The 23,554-nt window shown below is 42.2% G+C and overlaps 1 protein-coding gene across 1 annotated transcript in view; it reads left to right on the forward strand.

Annotated features, from left to right (window-relative positions):
• The window catches only part of CTNNBL1 (beta-catenin-like protein 1), a gene marked incomplete at its 5' end in the record, with an annotated part of 138,913 nt that overhangs the window by 17,887 nt on the left and 97,472 nt on the right, over positions 1-23,554 (forward strand). The window contains 3 exon segments of the mRNA NM_001315760.1: positions 6,565-6,662; positions 15,174-15,267; positions 18,779-18,870. Coding sequence (NP_001302689.1) covers positions 6,565-6,662; positions 15,174-15,267; positions 18,779-18,870 — 284 coding nt within the window.

Consider the following 23,554-nt stretch of genomic DNA (forward strand, 5'->3'; position numbering starts at 1 on the left):
TCAAATCAAAGGTACATTTAAAGATATTTTCTTAAGGTATTGCCGTCAGTTCTGTGGCCCAGTTTAAGCCAGATTTACTCAGTTTGCCTAAAGGAACAAGGGGGAATAAAACAAGGGGAAGCTAGAACCCCAGATGGTGGTTGATCACCCCTTCTGCTGTCACCAAAAAAAGAAAAAAAAAAAAATCACCACAGCAGGAAATTCATAAAGAGCTCATTTTGTGTGTCATTTGCTGTGTTCTTGATTTGAGTGATGAGTCAGTAGGATCCTTTCTAACGTCCTTGTGGCAGATCATGGCATTTATTGGGTTACTCCTTTGTGTGATAAGCCCTGTTAGGAAACAAGAAAGAATAACTCCAGTTAATAGCAAAAACACTCACACTACTGTGGTTAGTGCCCTTGGAGTGTTATGCTCAGGAGGTGCCATTGGAGTTCTGAGAAAACGTAGGTCATCTCTGGCTTGGCAGTGATTAGGGAATTGGGCATTGGAGATGGGTGAGCTTTTGATAGATGTGGAGATTAGTGTGCATTTCAAGTTTATTTTCACAGTCTCTGCCTTGGCAGTGGAAATGGCCATTCCTCACATGCTGGAAGCTGATGTGCTGTGTAGCTACTATAAGCTTAAAAGTATATGGGTCCTTGACTTTATTTATTTATTTTTAAAATTATGACTACTGCTTCCCAGCTAAGTGCCCTATTCTTTAATAAAAAATATTGAGTAATCTAAACCAAAGCTTTTCAAAGTCTGCTTTCTCTCCACCCATATGTGATTCAGAAAAATGAGGTCTCGTACTATTAACTTAAGGCGTCAGTACAGTGGGCTGCATACTAAGATGCAGGAAGGGAGAGGTTTGTTAGTCATCGGGTGCCAATGGGACAGCTCTGTTTTGTCTGGAATAGTTTTAGGGAGTGGTTGTTAGCACTACTCTTTTCTAAATTACTGCTTAGGTTTCTCAGACTCTATAAAGACAGGAAGACTTGCAGAATTATCCTGTTTGATTGTGTGAAGAATTACCATGGAAGTGGAAAATAAAGAGCAGACAGTTTCGGTGTTTTTTGGGTCAAGCAGAGATCAATTGGACTGGAACAGTTTGGGGTCCGAGAATGCTAATGTGGAGCAAACTGACTGTGACACACCGTGTTATCCCAGAGGGTGTGTACGGTAGTCAGGGTGCCTTGCATTTGAGACCCAGTGTTGATGAGCAAGAATAGGAATAGGATTTGAGCCTCCTAAGGGCTTTCTTCTAATTGGACTGGGAGAGACTCGGCTATTGCTCCAGTGCTTTCCTGCAAGCACTAACGAGACTTGTCTATCTCAAGTTGTTGTTTTGCTAAGAGCGATTCTCATCTTGATATTTCTAAACTCAAAATTACACTGAAAAGAATTTACTTCTTTTCCTCTAGTAGTCTAACTTCTCTGATAATCTGTATTGATCAGCCACCTTTTTTTTTTTTTTTTTTGAGCTGTTTAAGTGTGCTCTGAACTAAGTCAGATTAGGTAAAAAGTGCCAAAATAGCAATCTAGGAAAATGACCTCTTAATGTAACTTTTGATCTTACTACTGAGTTTTAGCTGAATTTCATATCTTTAGACGTTTAGGGTGGTTGTGGCCTGCTTTGGACATTTCCCTTGTGGCACAATATTGCCCACTCACATTTAGTAGATACTTAATACAGGTTGAATGAGTACATTTTTTCCCTCATTAGTCTTTTGATTTGGGATTGGGATAAAATTAAGAGTCTAAGTTCATTCTAGATAGTTCTATGCCAACTGTTTTAAAAGGAAAAAAATCATTTTGCCTGTGTTTAGAAGTTCATCTGCTTTAATTGAACTATATCTAATGACCGTCTAGTGTAGGAATAAAAGAAAAAAAAGCTTTGTAAAAACCCCGAATTTGTTTCATTAAATCAGTTATATACTCTGAATCTAGACCCATCATTTTTCTTAAAGAAGCCTCATTGAAATGACTTTTTAAAAAAGCCATCTACTTAATACATTTTGTTCCTCTTTATCTTTTAAAAAAAATAATAACTGGAGTTGCCGTTTTGGCTCAGTGGTAACTAAACTGACCAGTATCCATGAGGATGCCGGTTAGATCCCTGGCCCCGCTCAGTGGGTTAAGGATCTGGCATTGCCATGAGCTGTAGTGTAGATTGCAGACACAGCTTGGATCTGCTGTCTCCGTGGCTGGGGGGCAGGCCAGCAGCCTCAGCTACGAGTCAACCCCTAGCCTGGGAACTTCAATATGCCATGGGTGCAGCCCTTAAAAAAAAAAAAAAAAAAAAAAAAAAAAAAAAAAAAATTGTTCCTTATGGACATATCTCATTGGAGTTAATAAATTAATGCTCTATTTCTGTCCCAGGACTCTATGTGAGATCAGGCCAAAAACCAAATATCTAGAACCAAAAAATAAAAGTAAACATTCTCTCTCTCTCTCTCTTTTTTTCCCCAAAGCCATTGTATTATGGACCATTTTGTGCCCAACTGGTCTTTTCTACTTCAACTCTTATTGTACTAGCTTATTGCCCCAGAAGTGGACAGGTACAGAGAGAGTGAGTGGGCTGGCCTTTCTACCCTACATGACAAAATAGGCTATCAAAAACTGTGTTTTAGTAATTCTCAGAGAGACAGGCTCTCTGTTTTCCTATTACACTTGGATGGGAGAGCCTTTTACCTTGTGAAATGAAATCGTAACTACAGTGGAAAAACCTATCACCCATGCCCAGAGTCTTCTTGGGAAGAAATGCTGGATGGGTGGCAGACCATGCTGAATTTTCTCATCAAGATTGTGAGTTCATCTGTCTATCTTTAGTTTCGCTTCCTATTCCTCTTCCTGGCCTTCAGATGACCTCTATCTTCTGAGTCAGATTACATTACCTGGGAGTTGATGATTACAATTATGGACTCATTACTGCCTTGCTGAGATGCTATTTGGTGAAAGTTGGGAATTTATGTAAAATCAGTTAGCGATGGGATTGATGAGTTGTTTTGTTTACCAGACCTGGTAGCTGGTAACTGATTTCTTGTTTGATTTCTCAACTGAGGAGGAATGTAGGCAAAGAGATAGCAAAGAGATCATTACATGAAATGACTTTTCTTGGTAAAAGATGTTTATTCTATTCCTATATAAAACCACCACCATTATAAAATTTTCTTTTCTTTCTTTTTTTTTTTTTTTTTGTCTTTTGTCTTTTTGTCTTTTTTGTTGTTGTTGCTATTTCTTGGGCCCTCCCGCGGCATATGGAGGTTCCCAGGCTAGGGGTTGAATCGGAGCTGTAGCCACGGCCTACGCCAGAGCACAGCAACGCAGGATCCGAGCCGCGTCTGCAACCTACACCACAGCTCACGGCGACGCCGGATCGTTAACCCACTGAGCAAGGGCAGGGACCGAATCCGCAACCTCATGGTTCCTAGTCGGATTCATTAACCACTGCGCCACGACGGGAACTCCTTTTTTTTTTTTTTTTTTTTTTAAAGTTCCCAGATTTAATGTGACCCATATGTGAGCATGGTATAAGAGTAATCAAAGAAAAATATCCCTGTCCCATAAGACCTCGGAGGCTGAAAAAGGACTTGATCAATCTGAATGTCTGTGGCATAGCTGAAATGTAAAATCGGATCTTCCAACCCGTTGTGACCCAGAAAGAGCAGATCTTGTTATTGTTAGCTTAAATTTTAGATTTTAGAGGCTTTAGAAAAAATGAAGGCAACAGTGAGGGTCTTGGCCATTCTGTGGAAGACTTGACTAACAACAATCTTTATTATAGTGCTTTCTTCTTTTCTCAGAACTTTGACTGACTTACTCTTTGACGTACATGACCTCATTTATTCCTTATGTAAATGAGATATATCTCACTCAGTGAGACAGGTTGGGCAGAGACATTGCTACCTTTTTACGGATGAGGAAACTTAGCTATAAGGAAATAAAGGGGCTTGAGCAAGATTACGTAACTGGTAATAATTTGGAGATTGCTCAGTTCACTAAGATAGGAAGAAAGGTAAATATACTTCTGTCCTCAAGTTTGCTTTAACTCTTCATCTATTATTCTTTCACATGTATTCCACCTGTCTCTTGAGGCTATTGTTTAATTAATAGTCATTGCATACTAGTTAATAGTTAGTGGTGCATGCTGTTATCCAAGGGATATAATGATAGTCCTTACCGCATGCCCAAGTCACATCCTTGTCCTGTAGACATCTAACTGTACCGTGGATGGATGATGGATGAGTGGATGGATGAAATGTGGTCATATTTATGCATATTAAATAAGCACGTGGATAAAGAAGATTTTTACATCTCATAGGCAAGAACTTTTCAAGAGAATAACTATGGGAGCTTCTTAGGTAAGGAGTATGAGGGAGAGTTGTCATTTTGTTCTTTTTCCTGGGCCTTTAATAATTTATGGTGGAAATAAAAGGCAGTCCTCTTCTCTGTGATTACAGAAGGGTCGATAGCTAGAATTTAGCCATATTTAAACCTGTTCTATAGTCCCCGTGCATTAATATGAAGAGTGGTGACAAAAGTATCGTTTTTGGAATCAAATGGGCCTAACATTCTCCCTTACTATTGCAGTGACCTTTAGGTAAGTCTCTTAACCACTCTGAGCTTTAGCGTTCTTATCCAGGAAATGGAGATCACACTTATAATGCTCTTGTGAGAATTCAGTAGCACAGCACTTGGTGTAATGATGACTTTTTAGAAATGGTGGTCATTATGATGGCGAGTAGAGAGTGTTTGATTCCTACTGGTCAGATTTTCTAGGGGTTAGTTTGGTAGCTTTTTTTTTTTTTTTTAACTCAATTTATGTATCTTGTTTACTAAATGTCAAATATGATACATGGCCTTTTGTGTTAACAGCTTTCTGGTTACTTCATTAATAAAGACTCTATAAGCATGAAGGAGTTTTGTCCAAAGAACTTTTAAGCTCTATACACATTGAGTTTCATGGCACTCCCATGTTTTGGATAAATATTACTTTGAAGTGGGAAAGACTGTGACACAAAAAGCTTAATTACTTATTCATGATGGTCAGCTGGTCAGTTATAGATAAATAAGATGAACCTTGAAATAGTTTTCCTTTTAGCAAAAGACATTCATAAAATACCCAGAACATCCGTTGGCAATCAGCAAGTCCTATTGTTCTTGTTAATATATCCTGTATCTTTCTTATTTTTTCTTCCCAGTTTGTAGTGAAACTTCCCTGATTCTGACCCTTGTCATACCACTTCGGGTTTCTTTTGTGTGTGGTAGCTTTGAAACAGGTCTTCCTCCATTAGGGCTAGATTTTCCCCACACCCCCATCTGCCCACCCCCAACCCCAACACTCAGCAATACTTCAGTGCCTCCTGCACACAGTTGTTAGATTTTTTTCACAATATTGTTTTCTTCATATAGTTCTAGTTATAATTTTCTTCCCTCCCTTCTCTCCTCCCCTCTCCTCCCTAATCTTCTTTCTTCTCTTCTTATGCCTTTGTACATGCTAATGTCTCTGTCCATTTTCCTGATGTTTTGCTTTCTAGCCTACCTGCCCTCAACTTTCTAGTTGTCTATTTTCTGACCAATCATATTCTAGCAAATGATCCCTAATTTCCCAGTTCAGTTTGACTGTTCCTTTTTCAGGACATCTGCAGTTCAGGTTTTCTGTATTCCTCATTTGTTATATGTTGGTAAGTGCCTGGGGTATATAATTTTTTAAATGTCTTTGATTATCTTAACTTCCTCATTTTACTGATGAGGAAACTTGACCCAGAATGGATGGATTTGCCTTTATCACCATCACAGTGCATTATTTAGCATAGGCATTCAGTAAATGCTGGTTGACAGAGCAAGATGTGTGTGTGTGTGTGTGTGTCTCCAAGGGAAGTGGAGGGAAACTTAGTTTAGTTCTGGCTTCCAAATTCTAAACATCACTCCTTTTTTTCTCTCCTTTATGTTTTCTTTTTATTATTTGTACCTCTCTCTCTATTTTTTGCCTAGTGTTTCATCATCATTTTTTGCATTCTTTTTATGTCCAAAGCTACATGGTATTTAAGGGGAAGGGAGGTTGGTGGAGTCCAGCACAGTCCAGTGTAAATCCTTTTTCTCTGTGTTTGAAACCTGTTTTGTGATGCCCTATTTCTGAAGACTCTGTGGTGCACACCAGCCATCTCATCTCAGAAATCATCACCATCTTTGAAGGTGAACTGTGTAAGGTAGTTAAGACTATACTGAGTTCCAATAATTTAAATTATGAGGTAAGATTGAGAGTGTTGGTCTATTTTTCAGTGGAAAAGCAACCTCTCAGGGGATCTATTTGAAGTTTTGAAATTTATAAAAAACATATGGGAACATATGGAATAAGTTGCCAGGAAGGCAGCATAAGGAATGAGATGCAGTGAAGCAATGACCACCATTTATTGAACGCCCACTGTGAGTAGAACCTCGTTGAAGAGATGTGAATAAAACTAGAGTGTGTTAAAGGTAAACTATGAAGTGATTGACGAGGAAGTGGAAGGGAACCAAATATTTTAATAAAACGTCAGTAGGGTTTTGGTACGTACATGTTAATCCTTAACATCGTTCACATGTGTCCATAGCTGTGGTGGATCTGCTTCAGGAATTGACAGACATAGACACCCTCCATGAGAGCGAAGAGGGCGCGGAAGTACTCATTGATGCTCTGGTAAGTTTCACATCCCCCTCGGGTCTTGCCGGTGTGTGTGAGGTGTTGGCATCATCCGCATCATCTCTGTGAGTGACAGGGGGTGAGCTCAGGGAGCGCTCTGTGGCAAGGCTGGACTGAATGAGGAGAGTAAGAAAGTAAAAGGCGACATGGGACTGTATTAGGGAAGGGGTTGTAGAGTCCTAGCATTTACTTATTTGTTTATTTAGCTTTTAGAGCTGCACCCACGGCACATGCAAATTCCCTGGCTAGGGGTCGAATCAGAGCTACAGCCGCCAGCACCACAGCTCACGGCAACGCCACATCCCCGACCCACTGAGTGAGGGCAGGGATCAAACCCGCGTCCTCATGGTTACTAGTCGGATTCGTTTCCACTGTGCCACGGTGGGAACTCCGAGTCCTAGCATTTATTAAATATCTGCTGTAGGCAGGCCTTTTCTCCTTCCTTATACGTTACTGAATCCTCACCATATCCTCTCAGAAGGGCATTATTGCTGTTCTGTTCTGTTATGGCTGTGAAGTGAGGTGGAGAGAGGCAGAACAACCTGCCCATGGTCACACAGCTGGGATTTGAATCCGTGTTCTCTTTGACTCCATGTTCCTGCTCCCCTGCCCCCAGTGTGTTGCTTCTGACCTTTTTACAAAGAGTTTTTCAGGAAAGGGTTTCTTTTTTCCTTGGGGCTTTATAATCCCAAGTGCTGGTGAGGACAGGTGTCATTATTACTGCTTTTAGTGCTAGGGAATTGGGAAATGTCAAAGACAAGAACAAACCTAGCTGATCCAGGCTGGGTAGCAGCCCCTGCTGTAGAAGACAGGGTCAGTCCATTTCTCTGTTCCTTTTTGTGGCGCCTAGGCAAAGCCTGGGAATCTTCCTAGCTGTCATTCCAGGCAGCAGCCAATCAAAAGGGATTTACACGTGAGGTGAGCTGATGCAGTCTCATCAACTCACTTTACACATGAGGGGACCCAGTTGCGGAAGTGAAGCCTTCCGTGCATCGCTGAGCTGGTCCCTGTCACAGCTGAGCAGAGCTCTTGCAGTCCTGACTTCCCCCAGCAGTTTCCATCACAGGAGAGGGCTCCAAGGCCCCACAGCTGGCCAGTGGCCGGAGTGAGTCTGGTCCCGCCTCTAGTTCTGATACCGCCTGTGGAGCTCTGTCCACTCACCATGCTATCTCCCTCAAGTTTCTGTCGATATTCCTTCCTTTCTTGTATCCTCTGCTGTCTGGTCTTTTCTCTCTGGTTAAGAATGTTAGCAAGTACTGGTTTTGATGCAGTTTGCAGAGTTCATCAAAGATGGAATCAGCCACTTGTATTAGAAGCACCTGGGGTTGCTCTTTCGGCTACTTTCTGTCCCCATTCAAGATCTGCTAACTCAGAATGACTGGCGCTAGGGCCCTACATGATTCTGAGACCCCAGTGCTACCCTGCCCACCCTCTTCTCACCCCCTCTCTCAAGGTTCCCATGTGCTATGCTCGCAGCTGGCATTTGGTGTGAATGAATGGGTTGAGAGCCCATGGATGTGAGAAGAGCGAGGCTGGAGTCTGGCAGGGCCATTTGTGACTGAGTATGATGAAAATTTCTATGGCCATTTTTCTTTTTTTTTTTTTTTTTTTGTCTTTTTGCTATTTCTTGGGCCGCTCCCGCGGCATATGGAGGTTCCCAGGCTAGGGGTCGAATCGGAGCTGTAGCCACCGGCCAACGCCAGAGCTACAGCAACGCAGGATCCGAGCCGCGTCTGCAACCTGCACCACAGCTCACGGCAACGCCGGATCGTTAACCCACTGAGCAAGTGCAGGGACCGAACCCGCAACCTCATGATTCCTAGTCGGATTCGTTAACCACTGCGCCACGACGGGAACTCCCTCTATGGCCATTTTTCTTTCAAGCTCCTTCTTAGAGCAGACCACTACTTTTGCAGACTTCGGGACCTTTATTTTCCCTTTGAGCCACTGTGCAGAAAGAAAGAGATGATGCTCGGTGTCCTTTTGCTTGGAGGAGCATCTGAAGGAAGGCTCTGGCACTTGCTCCTTCCCTGTGTCCCCACAGTGTCATTTGTGTAGTCTTACCTTCCAGAGGTTAATTACAGTGGCCCTGAATGAGCCTTCCTGCCTGGTCCCTGGGCTGATTTTAATTATCATGCTTTGCCTGTGTGAATAGAGGAGACGAGAGAGGAACAGCTAGCCTGTCTGTTGCCTGTAAAACGAACCCAGAGACAGCAATTCACACAGAAACCCCCTTTGTGTTTTCTGTGTTGCCAAGCCCACCAACAAAAGCTGGGTCTTGCAGATTTTATTGTTTGTTTGGAAAGAAACAGTTCCTCTTCAGCCTGGGGAGCCATTAGGTAGCTGCTATACAGGGGTTTCTGTTTGTTTAGTTTAGTTTCTTTTTTTATTATTTTAAGATTTTGACTCTTACAGCTTTCTACTGCTGGAGCTGGTATGAATCACAAACAATTGAGCATTTCTAGACTCCCCTATATTATTTGCTTGTCTGCAGCCAGTCCGAAGCCATCAGTAAATATCAGAGAGCAGAGCTGATCGGTGGTCTTCCATCTGTTTTTTTCCTACCCTTGCGCTGCATTCAGGAAGAAGTTTGATAAGTATTCTGATATTACAAGGGTTGAGTTGTCTTCGTAGTTTTAATTTGGGGCCAATATTGGAGGCTTGGAATTGCGTGAGCAGAGGCTAGAGGGCATGTAACAGAATTTATTGCGATGTGCAGTTTGCAGTTATTGCCTTGGTCTTTTTCCCAGTTGGAAGTCCTAAGCAATAGAATAGCACATTTGTGTGGAGAGAGTGCTGTCCTGGTATTCTCAGGGATCTTTGGGGTTTAGAACTGGGTTCACATCCACTGCTATTGCTTATGCAAAAGGTGAATATTTGTGCTTTGTAACAAGTTGTTTTGGTAGCCTGGAGAATGAGTTCTTTTCTGAAGAGTGGAAACACAAGGACATGTGCTGTGATGACAGTTCTCCACATGCCTCTCTGAGGAAGACTTGGGACTCCTGAGAAGCGTTATTAGATTACAGTCACTTCCCTGCTCACTAGTCCCCAAACTTGCCGTGTGCTTGGCAGTTGCATATCTTTGCTCACGTCTGCTTTCAGCTTTGCTTCCCCTGGGCTCTCTGGAGTACTCCTACTCATCCTTTAAAGCCTCACCTAAACCTTAGCTCTCTTGAGTTTTTTCAGACACATCACCTCAGCAGAATTTGTGTTCCCTTACCACTTTCTATGTCTTGGCGCCTGCCGCGTGGGCTTAAAGATAGCTGTTTATAAGTTTGTCTTTCCTGAGATGTGAGCCCCATCAGGGGAGTGGCCAAAGTCATGGCTTTGTCGCTTACCAGCTGTGTGTCCTTGGGAAAGTTACCTAACCTCTCTGGACTCATTTCCTTCTTCTGTAAAATGGAGATAAAGTAGAGCCTGTTGCACAGAACTGAAGTGAGGAATAGATGAGCTACTTGGTCTTTAGAATAGTGTCTTGCACAGAGTAAACCCCCAATAAATGTTGGCCATTATCTTCATAAAGGTGTTAATGTCTGGGACATACTAAATACTTAATAAATGTCAAGTTAAAATGATGTGTATCACATGCCACTCAGTGAAATATTTCTGAATGTTTGAGTTCAACATTTTTTTTTCCCATTTCAACAAATATTAAAAAAAAAAAAGGGTTTTGAACAAATACTCAAGCATTTGAAGGGTGTGGGCCTACATGAGACATGGGAGGATAGATGTTTAGTCTAAAAAAAAAGAATGAAATAAGTAATGACGATAATGCAAATGCAAGGCAGAGTATTAAGAACAACTGTGATAGATGCGAGCGTCTGTGGAAATGAGGAGGGCGCCATCCCTTCTGATGAGGAAGAACCAGGCAGGGCTGCAGATCCCCAGGCATTGGACATGACCTCTGGAGGGAGGCTTCCATGTGGGGGACGTGGAGGCGTCTCAGCCAGAGGAGGTGGCAGTGTGGCTGGGAGCCACCATTTGCTATAAAAAAGTTTCGAAGAAGTGGCTTTGATGTGGAGAGCCAGGAGACTGCCCTAAACCCATTCTTGCCTCAATTAGCCCTACCTAGATGTGAAACTTTGAAGCCCCATGTTGGTTTGGCTTGGGCTGGTAGGCAGTGCATCTGTGCTACTCAGGTGAGGCTCAGGCAGGCAGGTTTTCAGTTGCTCTAAGGGTACTTATGTACGTTTCTGGATCCTGTCCCTTTTATCCCTTCTCATTTCTATTAACATCCTCACCTTCTGTATTTGTTCCCAAGTAAAATTCATTTGGTCATTCATTCACTAAATGTTTATTGTATGCTTCCTATGTTCTGGATTCTGGAACTGGGCCTCTAGCAGTGAGCAAGACTGGCAAAGTCTGTTTTTGTGGAGCTCATGTTCTAGTGTAGGGAGAAACAGGAAGTAAGCAAACAAGAAAACTGCACCTCTGTTTATGGAGAGCATAGCGTGATGTCCTGTAGAGCAACTGCAGAGTCAATCTCATTGAACTCGTAGTCAGGACAGGCCTGAGTTCTGGATGACAAGAAGAAACCAGCCATTCAGAAATGACCGAGGGCAAGGAGTGATCTTGACATACCCGAGGAACAGAAAAAAGGCTGGTACCATCAGAGCGCAGCAGGGCTGAGGGGAGAGAGCACGTGCTGGTCGAGGCCAGACCACACTGGGCTTTGTAGGCCTTGTAGTAAGTGCAGGTGGAATTGTGAACGGCACGACTGGAGGATCATAAGCAAGGGAGTAGTAGCATAGTCTGACCTAACATTTTAAAAAGACTACTCTTGGGAGCTGTGTAGATGGTGGACTAGAGGGACAAGAGTGGAAGCTAAACTATATTAGGTTAAGTTGCACCCTATCACCATGTGTGTTTTCAGAACTTGCTTGGTCAGGATTCAGTGTGTAAAGAGGGAGGTTATTGTTTTTTAAATGTGAAATCTCCAGAACTATAGCAGGTAGAAAAACTCGACTCTTGAGAAAGCTTATTGACAGATTCTACAAGACAAAAAAAGGATCCTTCAAACCCTCTCATCTCTCCTCATCTGTCCCTTTCTTATTTCCTCTTCTTTCCTTGTATCTACCCTCTCTGGTCAAGTGGAAAAGTGTGACTGATCATGCCCTTGAACTTAATTTCAGTAGGACCTGGTGGAATATTGTTTGGGAGACCTGCTAACAAGCGGAAATAACCAGTGACTTATCAGAAAACGTCAGGCTTTAGACAGTCATGATTTCCAAGGCTAGGGTTGCTCTAGCTGATGCTTTAATCCCTAAGCAGGATTTTGTTTTTAGTTTCAGACTTGGTCACAAGGTCCAAAAAAATAGGCGTGAAGGTGGTAGACCCAGGGGTGTAGAGGGACAGAATGCTAATTTGTGCTTCTCACTAGATGATATCCAGAGCTATGCATAACATAAATATTTTTCCAGGGGTCCGCTCAGCTAAATCTATTTTGACTGCTTTGACCCTCCTGCAGTCAGATAAAATTGCATTTAACCCAGCTAAACATAAAGTTTCACACTTTGCAAGCTTAAAAAGGCTGTCTGTTAGAAGTTAGATTTTTGTAGCAAGAAAAAAGATTTCCTCCAGCCAGATACCCTTTACCCGTAATCATTCAGTTCTGGGAGTTGAATGCTTTGCTTACTGCCACTGTCTCCACTACTTTTCCCAGACAGCAGACACGGGTAACATAACTAAGAATCAAGGAAGGAGGGGGTGGAAATAATGCAGATAATGCAGCAGTAAGCAGTTGAAACTGGTGAAGCAGTGTGATACCCAGCGGAGTTGCAGTGTCTGCTGCTTTAGGATTCCGGGAGATTATAAGTCAATCAGGGTGATTTAGGGAAAAACAAACTGTGCCATGGCTCATGTTTCTCCCCCAGATGTTTTTCTGTTTTCTCTCACATACCCAAATTGTCCAATTAATTAGGGAAAACATTGCAGTGGATTTCTTTGGTGAAGCTTTTTTTTTTGCTGGCTGTGAGATTTGAGAGCAAGATTGTCTATCTCCTTGATGTAAGAGAGGGAAATAGCTCTTTCTTATATTTACAGGAGCTCTCAATTCTGGTATCAGTAGCCCCTCAAATATGCAGCTAATGTCTTTCACTGCCCCTCACACCAGGCATAAAGGAGAGCCTAGAAGAATCAAATTCATTTGTGATTCAGGTTTTACGAATTAATTTCAGCTTTTTCCCCATCCAGATGCTTCCCTTAGGTCCCCCCAGAAAGAGCAAAGAGGCTTTATTTCACAGTCTCTCTCTCTCTCTCTCTCTCTCTTTCTCTCTCTCCTCTCTCGCTCGCCATTGTTCCATCCTCAGGCTCAGTTTGAATTGTGTCTGTAGAGTGCCTTGTACACAAGTGTTCCAGAATCATGAGTCAAATGAGATCATTTCCTTCTCTCTCCTTCCCCCCCCCCTTTTCCCCCCATTGAAGTGACAGGGTATGATAAAAAATAGTCTTGGAGTTGTCACTTCTATCACAAGCTCTGTGACTTTGACCAGGCTAATTAACCTCTCTGGACCTTTGTTTTCTCACTTGTAAAATTTGTAAGGATTACATGAGAGTAAATGGAGATGCACACACACATATGTGTATGTGTCTATATATATACATATGTGTATAGACATGTATGTGTATATATATAGACACATATGAACACACACATATATAGGATTACTGTACACAAAAGTATTTTATCAGTTTATTTAAATTTAGCAAATTTACTGAATGTCTGCTATATGTAGTATTACACTTGACTTTGAAAATATGCCAAGATGAATAAGGGTGCAATGCCTGCCTTCAAAGCATTTGAGTTTTTCTTAGCCTGTGGGAGATAAGAACAGTGAATAATCAGGTATCAGAAGAAATAAAGGATTAGATTCAACCTCTGTACGTAATTTTTGAGCCATACTCAGGGTAGGGCATGTCACATAATTTCATTTAATCTTTACAGCTTATTCCCATTTCCTAAGCGAAGAAACTGAGGCAGTGAGAGAAAGGATATACCACAAGCATACAGCAGATCTTACCTTCCAGTGAGGGTTTACTTATTGGCTATGACTTAAACGTTTATTACCAGGTAGATAATAGCTTCTGGATTTTTAGATGTTTCCTTAGTTATCTTCCTTTTTTTTTTTTTTTTTTTTTTTTGTCTTTTTGCTATTTCTTGGGCCGCTTCCACGGCATATGTAGGTTCCCAGGCTAGGGGTCTAATCTGGGTCTGCCAGCCTACGCCAGAGCCAGGGCAACGCAGGATCCGAGCCGAGTGCGACCTACACCACAGCTCACGGCAACACCGGATCGTTAACCCACTGAGCAAAGGCAGGGATCGAACCCGCAACCTCATGGTTCCTAGTTGGATTCGTTAACCACTGCGCGATGATGAGAACTCCCTTAGTTGTCTTCCTTGATGTGCCTCAGAGTTCCCTAAAGGCCGTCTCTGTAAGGTGGCATGAGGTGGCATAAGCATTATTTCACTTTGGTTTTTGCTTCTGATGCCACTGCTTAGTAGCTGTGTGGTCTTGGCTAAGTCATTAATTTCTCGAGTGTCATCTGTATGACTTAAGTTTCTTATAAGTGTTATGTGAATCAGATTAAATAAGAGAAAAATATGATTGCTTTTTTAATTCAGTCTATGTGATATAAACATAAAGCATTTTATTATGTTAATATTGTTTTCAAGAAGGAGTCAGAAGTTCATCAAAAGTAATAGTTTCAGGAGTTCCCATCGTGGCTCAGTGGTTAACGAATCCATCTAGGAACCATGAGGTTGCAGGTTTGATCCCTGGCCTTGCTCAGTGGGCTGGGGACCCAGCGCTGCCGTGAGCTGTGGTGTAGTTCGCAGACGCGGCTTGGATCCCACATTGCTGTGGCTGTGGCTGTGGCTGGCGGCTACAGCTCTGATTAGACCCCTAGCCTGGGAACCTCTATATGCCACGGAAGCGGTCCTAGAAAAGGCAAAAAGACAAAAAAAAAAAAAAAAAAAAAAAAAAGTAATAGTTTCATAGAAGTTTAGCATGGAAACTTAGGAATGTTTTGAGTTTAGCCCTACATTTTGAGGTCAGTGTAAAAATTGTGGCAAGGAAACTTCCCAACTGACCATCTCTTGGTGCTGTGGTCTGGAAGTATGCTTTTGACTTGAGTGAACTTAAGACTGACTTAAGATGGCATTTTGGTCAGGTATTTTAATCACTTAGAATTAGAAAGAGCACAGGACTTGATTTCAGAAGGCCTAGATTCAAGTGCTAGCACCTGACTCACTAACTTTGTAACCCTGAACTTTACCTTGTCTAAAGTTAAGCTTTGGTCTAAAATTCGGGGTGATGATGCCTGCCGTTCCTTGCCTTGGTGTCCCTTCACGACCCGGAAGAGCTATTGGGATGGGAAGGCATATCGTAAACCACAGTGGCAGGTTGTTTACTATGTTCACTCAGTGAAGAATTGAGTATGGGACTAGGAATTTGGGGGACAGTTTTGTGATATGTAACCCCTTCTCCTTTTGCTTCTCTGTTGCTGAAGGTGGACGGGCAAGTGGTTGCGCTGCTCGTGCAGAATCTCGAGCGCCTGGATGAGTCTGTGAAAGAAGAGGCAGATGGCGTCCACAACACTCTGGGTAAGGAGAAGGGTGGGCAGCATTCTCGGAGTTTCTTTGTGTTTGTTTTGGGGTTTGGTGCTCATTTCCTTCCTCCTTCATAATAGAGTCAACAGCAGGAAGGTTTTCGCTTTTTCTGCTCCCAAACTGCCTCTTCAGAAATGAAGACCCTTGTGTAAATTTCATATAGCTGCTGCTTTGGTTTGGCTTACAGGTAATAAAAGTAGAAATCCTCTAAGTAGGTAACCTTCCTGGACAAAAAACTGCTGACTTCTTTGAGCAGGGCTTTGCCTTTGCCTCTGAAAGTTAGGATGAACTCTATGCAGGATGAAATCTTTTTTTTTTTTTTTTTTTTTTCCCCTTGGAAAATGTGTATTTTACAACTTCTGAACCCCCTTCTTTTGGTTTTTCTTCCCATTTCCCTTCAGTGGAACTCCACACTCTTGAACAACTGAGTACAGGCATACCTCATTTTATCATACTTTATTGTGCTTTGCAGGTATTACATTTTTACACACTGAGGGTTGAACCCTGCCTTGTCAGATGATGGTTAGCATTATTTAGTCATACGGTGTTTTAAAATTAAGTTATGTACATTTTTTTTAGACATAATGCTATTGTGCACTTAATAGACTACAGTATAATATAGATATAACTTTTATATGTACTAGGAAACCAAAACATTCATATGACTCTATTGTACTGTTTATTGCAGTGCTCTGAAATCGAACCCATAATATCTCTGAGGTGTGCCTGTACCTTTTTAGGACATTTTATTTGAAAAAGAGTTAGTGATTCTTTCCCTTCTTATGTGTACTTTGCCATGAAAACTGTGAGTTGACATATTGCTGTTAACTTGGCTGCCACTGTATCATATGTTCGTTTAAGTGGGTTCCTCTGCAATATTTCCCTTCCTCCTCTTATTTCTTGCGTCACCCCAGTCTTTCCTGGTGCAAAGTTGCTGAACCAATAGCCTATTTAAAATTGTGCTTTGGGGTAGTCCTCTTGATCACCGTTCGCTATTTATAAGACCAAAGGTGACATATCTACAAGCAGAGCTTGAGAAATGAACAAGGCCCAGCAAAAGCAGAGATTTTGATGAGATTAAATTTTCTCTCAGCTCCTTTGTGTCTACCACCGATTTCTCTTGTGGTTTTATACTCTCTACTGTGAAGATTTTCATAAAGAAGGAGGAAGACATAGCACCTAGGGAGTCAGAGAAGAGAGAATACAACGATATGTAATCTGGGGGTTAGCTCTCGTCTACAGCCGGAATTTGGCATTGCCATCTGTTAGCCGATGCTGAATTTGCTGAATAGCAAGCTTATCAAAAGTCTTAACTGACTGTTAATCAAAAGAGCCTGATGTAATGGAAAAAGCACAGGCCTGGCAGGCTATGGAGAGCTGCCTAGTTTCTGCTTGATCCCTTACCATCAGCTCAGGAGAGTCATCCCTCTTTCCCTTATTAAGCACCTGATGTTTGTCAGGCACTGTGCGAGGCAGTGGGTGGTTTAAAGATGAACTAGGCACAGTTCTATTCCTCAAGAGGCAGACGGATGGGAAAGTCTTGAACAGAAAGGAAAGATGATACAGGGTGACAAATGGTATAATAGGAGACAGTGGGGAACACTGTGGAAGTGAAGAGGAAGGGTTTCCGAATTGCTGGATAGGAGCAGGTAGCTGGTGGGGCCTGAGTATGAAGACAGGTGCTTTGGACGGAGAAATGTGAAACAGATCCTCCTGCAGGGCAGTATCATTTGTAAAGCTGTGAATGGGCAAGGGCTTTGCCGAAAGACTGGAGAGGTACTGTGACAGCAAGAGGTAGGTGTGGTGGGAGATGGGACCCCAGGAGTATGTTTGTCCAGGTTGTGAAAGACCTTCTAAACCACGGCAAGATGTTTGGATTTCATTCTAGTAGATGATAGAAGGCCATCCAAAGTTTAAGCAGAAGAGTAAGATAAAGGCATGGGAGATTAAAATGAATGAGCTGAATTTTTAGAAAATACAAGAAAGTAATTGAAGGTATTGTACTGACCTTCATCTCTTGGGGATGTCCTTGCTGCTCTGCTCCCATAGCTCTGCATCCACTCCTTGAGGGGCTGCCTGGTCATTCTTTAACTTGCCGTTGGCGAGGCTGATGCGGGCAAAAGAGTAAGGAGGAAGATAGGAAGTGGAGTGCTTTCTTCAGCCCTTTGTCCTCAGAGCTCAGACCCACTCTGTTCTGGTCATTGTGCTTGGAGAGCTCAGGACTCCTCTGCTTTTTGGTATAACATGTCCTGGGGTGTGGAGCGGAAGGGACCCTGAAGGAAATGAAAGCATCGGATGTATTAGAATGGGACTTGAGGTTTGGGTTTTTATTTTTCTTTTTATGGCCACACCTGCAGCACATGGAAGTTCCCGGGTCAGGGGTCAAACCGAAGCTGCAGCTGCCGGCCTATGCCACAGCAATGCCAGATTGTTAACCCACTGGTTGAGGCCAGGGATCGAACCCATAACGTCACAGAGGCAACGTCAGGTCCTTAACCCACTGAGCCACAATAGGAACTCCAGTTGTTGTTTTCTCATGTCCCCTTTTTTAGTATTATAATCATGTAATCACTTTTTTTTTGCCTCCTTATTTAAAATGTTTCTATGAGGAGTTCCCGTCGTGGCGCAGTGGTTAACGAATCCGACTAGGAACCATGAGGTTGCGGGTTCAGTCCCTGCACTTGCTCAGTGGGTTAACGATCCGGCGTTGCCGTGAGCTGTGGTGTAGGTTGCAGACGCGGCTCGGATCCCGCGTTGCTGTTGCTCTGGCGTAGGCCGGTGGCTACAGCTCCGATTCAACCCCTAGCCTGGGAACCTCCATATGCCGCGGGAGCGGCCCAAGAAATAGCAACAACAACAAAAAAGACAAAAGACAAAAAAAGACAAAAAAAAAAAAATAAAATGTTTCTATGAAACAGCAGTTTGGTTGTTGTGAAGAGATAGCCGGACCGGTTATATTTATTTCTTGAGTACCTGACAATACAGGCCTTTCCCCCTGATACACATTGTTTTGTTCAGTGAAGATCGTGCTTGTTTCCCTTGTAGTGTCCAGAGAAAGAGAACTGAAAACGGATGAGTCGTGAAAGAAAGAGGGTGTGCATTCATCGTCTGATGTCTTTCCTTAAGGCTTCTGCCTGGCCCCCTGTCTCTTTAGTCACAGGTCTCAGGGACTCCAGCACAGTGAGACTAAGAGGGCCTTTGGAGTAGACGGATAGTCATACTTTTGTGTGTTCTGCTGTGGTGTTGTTCTATTAACAGAAATTTTTTCACTTGTTCCTTTAGTGAATTTCATCACTTTCAGTTATGAGTTTTACTTGTAACATAACTTGAAGGGAAAAAAAAAAGTTAACATCTCCCTGGTTACTCTACAAATGACAACACAGCATCTGGCTGGGAGGAATACAGGGAAATGGGAAGAGAAAGAAAATGCCTCCCAGGGGAGCAAGCTAGTTGCAAATGGAAACCAAGTTGCCCTCTGAAATGACTGGTGTCTGTCTCCCTTCAGCTATTGTGGAGAACATGGCAGAGTTCCGGCCAGAGATGTGTACGGAGGCCGCCCAGCAGGGTCTTCTGCAGTGGCTGCTGAAGCGGCTGAAGGTAAGTGTGGCTTTGTGGGACAGCAGCTCAAACCTCTCTTTGCCCTGGGCACGTCCCACACTGGGTCATTGGCACAGATGGTTATTCCTGGGCAGTGTGATCTAGTTTCGGAATCTTTTGGCAAGCTGTTGTCTTTCTTCGCTTCTCTTCTCTCATGTGCTTTAAAAATAGCCTTTCATACCCCTGAAAATAATATGAACATGTCTTCAGTACAGACAAACTCATGTGGTACAGAAAGCTTATACTGAAAATTTCCTCTCTGCTGATTCCTTCTGGTTCCACTTCTCAGAGACAGCCACTCTTAGCAATATTTTATCTATCCTTTCAGAAATCTTCTGTGTAAATAGGAGTGTGTGTATGTTTAACAAATAGAATTGTATGTGATTTTCTTTTGCAAGTTGATTTTCTTCACTGGACCAATGGGCACCTAGTATTCCATTTTACGGTGGTTCCAAAATTAACCATTCTCGTGTTTAAGAGAGTTTTTCACTGTTAAAACAGTGCTGCAGTGGAGTTCTCTTATGGTGCAGCAGGTGAAGGATCTGGCGTTGTCACTGTCGTGGCTTGGGTTGCTGCTAGGGCATGGGTTTGATCCTTGGCCCAGGAACTTCCACATGCCATGGGTGTAGCCAGATAACAAAACAAAACAAATAAACAGTGCTGCAGTGAATAGCCCCATATGCACAACACATTTTTTTTTTCTTGCATACTTTTGGCAGTTTATCTATAGGATAAATTCCTAGAAGTACAGAATGCACGTTAGCCTTTCTGGTGGATACTGCAGTATTTCCCTTTATGGTTGCCCCTCTGAGGTGAGAGGGTCTATTTTCGCTAGCAACACTGGTTATTTTCAAACTTACTTTTGTTTAAGTAATAAGTGAAAACTGGCGTTTTATTTTAATTTAGAGTTTTAAGATCAACTCTTTCAGTTTATTAGCCATTTGTATTCATCTCTTAGCTTCCTATTTCTATCCTGAGTTCCTATTTCTATTGGATCATTCATTCTCCTTCCTTGCTCACATAGTCCTTTTGGCCATCCATCTTTTTCCCATGTAGTGCTGTCCCATAGAGTGACTGAGGAAGGGGAGAGGCAGGAGCGTCTCTCAGAGTAGTGTTCACCAAAGGTGTGATGAGGGGCAGTTTGGACCACTTCTGTGTTGCTGAAATAATCTTGGTGAAGAAGGATTCCAGACTTTGCAGTGAGCAGGAGGCACGTGTTTGCTTGCATGATTCTTTAGGTATTCTTGGCCTTGGCCGTGCTTCAGAGTGTAATAGAGACCCAGAGAGTCTGAGGTGCATCCGGTCAGATTTATCCCCCACTATTTTGGCAGGACTAAGGAAGAAGACCCTGCCTAAGATATCATAGGCCCCACGGTTCCCCACCTCTCTGACAGTCTAGGTCTTCCCCACGCCTACTTATTTAACCCTTTGTTCCCATTAAATCTATAACGTGGACATATGTTAATATGCCTTGAGGATATTCAGCTAGCCTGTATACTACCATCTGTGGGCATGGGCACATTTGCCTGGCCACGGCTGCAGCAACACTGGAACCTGAGCCGCTGCAGTCAGATTCTTAACCCACTGCACCACAGCGGACTCTAGAAATGCAGACTCTTTGACCCATCTCAGACTCACTGAATCTGCCCAGCTTGGGTTGGAGCCAGCAATCTGTGTTTAACCTGTAGGTGATTCTGATGCAGGTTGACGTCTGAGATCCCCATCCTAGAGTACCTATATTTCCATTGCGTGATAAAACCTTGCCATTTAACCGATCTGTCCATGCTTAATCAATAGTCCTCAAGTAATTCCTCAGTGAGTGGCACACTGGTGAGTCTCCTTTTTTGTACCGGTAGCCTAGCAGATGTAGAGATACTGATGGATTTCTTCATCCACTAAATGAAACCTCACTAATTTGTGCTGCTAATAAGGATAAAACATATTGCAGAGGGTTTCACTCAGTGGTTTAACAGGTGAGCAGATAACAGTTGTGTGAGAGAGACAGCGTCGTAGTTCACTTCTTAATGGGAAGGACAAACTTATAACGATGTTGTGTACTGCTAAAAATACCTCCAAAACTTTTTTGTTTTCTAAAGAAACAAAATTAAGATTCCTTTTTTGTATTTCAGTTAAAACACTGCTTCAAAAACAGTTGCAATATTCAGTGTATGAGCTAATGAATGGAGAATTGGCTACGTTATACTACACACACAACTGGTTGATGCTAAAGCCTTAGCTTCTTATGACCAGAAGTTAGGATTTTGTAGGACACAGTCTGCTTTGACAGTTGTACAGGGCTATAGATGTGTTTGAACCTGCCCCATGTGTTCCAGGTACCAGAGGTGAGCTGCAGAAATAACCTGCAGCTTCTAGCTGCGGGTGGTAGCATAATTGTCTTGTACTTTCCAAAAAAGCAGCAGCTTCCAAAAAGGTGAAGTTTAATTTTATTCAAGGCTAGTACATGCTGAGTACAAACCTATGCCTGACTCTGTAATTACTCTGACAGCTGAAAGATTTAGGATCACCAGGCTCCTGGATAGAAGAGAGCCCCAGAAGTTCCAACTCGCATTGGCTGACTTTGCAAAATCCAAGCAATTATATCTGCTCAATGAATTCTCCTTTTTCCTGATTTTGACTAAATGTTCTTATAATTTGGCCATTTGGTATTCCAGGCTTGAAGGCTGTCACCTTCAGCTGAGATTTAAACAAATAAAACTTTCTTGGTGACTTTTGTCTTTGGCTAGACATGAAGCATTAGTCTCCTTTTCCATCTAGTCCACAGTCTCACTTAACAAAAGAGATATGTTAGGAGGTTAGGCTAGGTTAGGGAGGCAGAGTAATTTGGCCAAAATCACATAGTTTGTACCTGTTAGAATGGAGATTCTGACCAGGATATTTTGGATACCAGTCATCAGAAAAACTTGCAGCACTTACTATGTGTTAGGTACTTCTGTATTGTTTAATTCTCATAGTAACTCTCCAAATAAGATATTGTTTTATTATTTCCATTTTACAGATAAAGACACTTGAGGAAATGTTACTTTGGTGACAGATGACCATTCTTTCTTTTTTTTTTTGCTTTTTAGAGCCACAGATGCAGCATATGGAAGTTTCCAGGCTAGGGGTCAAATCAGAGCTACAGCTGCCAGCCTACACCACAGCCACAGCAATGCCAGATCCAAGCCGTGTCTGCAACCTACACCACAGTTCACAGCAACACTGGATCCTTAACCTCCCAAGTGAGGTCAGGGCTTAAACCTGCATCCAAGTTGGTTCAACTAGTCAGGTTGGCCATAACGGGAACTCCCTAGATGACCATTCTTAATTTATGGTGCTATTGGTGTCTCAGTAATTCTGTTTTTATAGGTTCCTATGCTAAAAAGAACCTAATAGTCCCATTTAAAGTAAAGTCCAAACAATACATATTTATGTCCTAAGAATTTAATAGCCATTTGAAAAAAATATGTATGAATTGAAAGAAAATATATTTTTTAAATTTCCTTTTGAAACACCACAATTACTTCCCGATAGATGTGTGTGCCTTTTGAGTTCTGCAAACCCTGTTAAACCTCGGAATCAGATTGAACATCAGCATCTTCATTCCTATTCCACAGTGATTTTCACACAGTTCTTTTACCACCACAACCACCAAAACCCAGCTTCGCACCAAAAAAGGATGTCATCAAAAGTACCTGTAATGGTTAATGCACTTGCTATGAACAGTGTCAGATGTCACTGTGCTTTCCTTGGCAATCCTGAATCCTTGGAATCTCCTGTGAATTCAGTATGATGTCCCAGGTACTTTCGCACACAGTTTGGGAACTCCAGACTTTGTGTCACATAGTAGTACAAGCTCATGAATTAAATCCGGATATGTCTGAGCCTAGATTCATGCCTTTTTTTTTTTTTTTTTTTTTTTGTGACTGTATTACTTGATAGAATTAATTTTGATTCAGTGTAATTTTTTATATGACCTCAGTGGACCAGGTTCATGTCAAATTCTCCTCCATTTGCTGTCATGTTTAGTTATTTGTCTTGCATATAGCAAATGCCCAAGAAATGCTTGTTGGATGAAAGAGGAAACCTCCCCAAACCTTAGAGACAGGAATTTATAAAATCAAATAAAAGACAAGAGGCATTGGAACCACCAGAAAGGCTATTGCTTTAGTGGCCTGATGCCTTTTGGCTTCCTTTACTTAAGTGCATTTTATTTCACATGAGAACCTTGACCCTTGAAAAGCTGCATATAAGTTGGTGTGGCTTAAATAATTTAAGCTAGCAATACATGTAACTTAAATAATTTGAGTTAAGTGATTTTATTAGGAAATCTTCATTCTGATATAGATACCCCTTGGCTTTTCACTTTTGTGTTTTGACTGGTATAAAACTGTTTTTCTTGAAATGAAAATTTCACAGATTGCATTTAAACCTGGCTGTTGTACTGAATTTCCTGAAACAAGGCCTTAAGCTTGCCCAGGGAGCATACCTTGCAGTCAGCACACATAAGACCTTGTATTTACAGATCTTTTAACCTAAGATGGGTCATACCTGGTCAGCCTCCTGAAACCCTGTGGGGTGCACTTAGGCTTGATAAGGAAGATGTGCAGAGAGAACGGAAAAGATGCTGGGTGTTGCCACTCTTCCTTCTTAAGTGAAAAATCAATGTCCAAACAGAGCTGTGAAT

This window comes from Sus scrofa, chromosome 17, assembly GCF_000003025.6.
Source record: "Sus scrofa isolate TJ Tabasco breed Duroc chromosome 17, Sscrofa11.1, whole genome shotgun sequence".
In the NCBI taxonomy this organism is placed as follows: Eukaryota; Metazoa; Chordata; class Mammalia; order Artiodactyla; family Suidae; genus Sus; species Sus scrofa.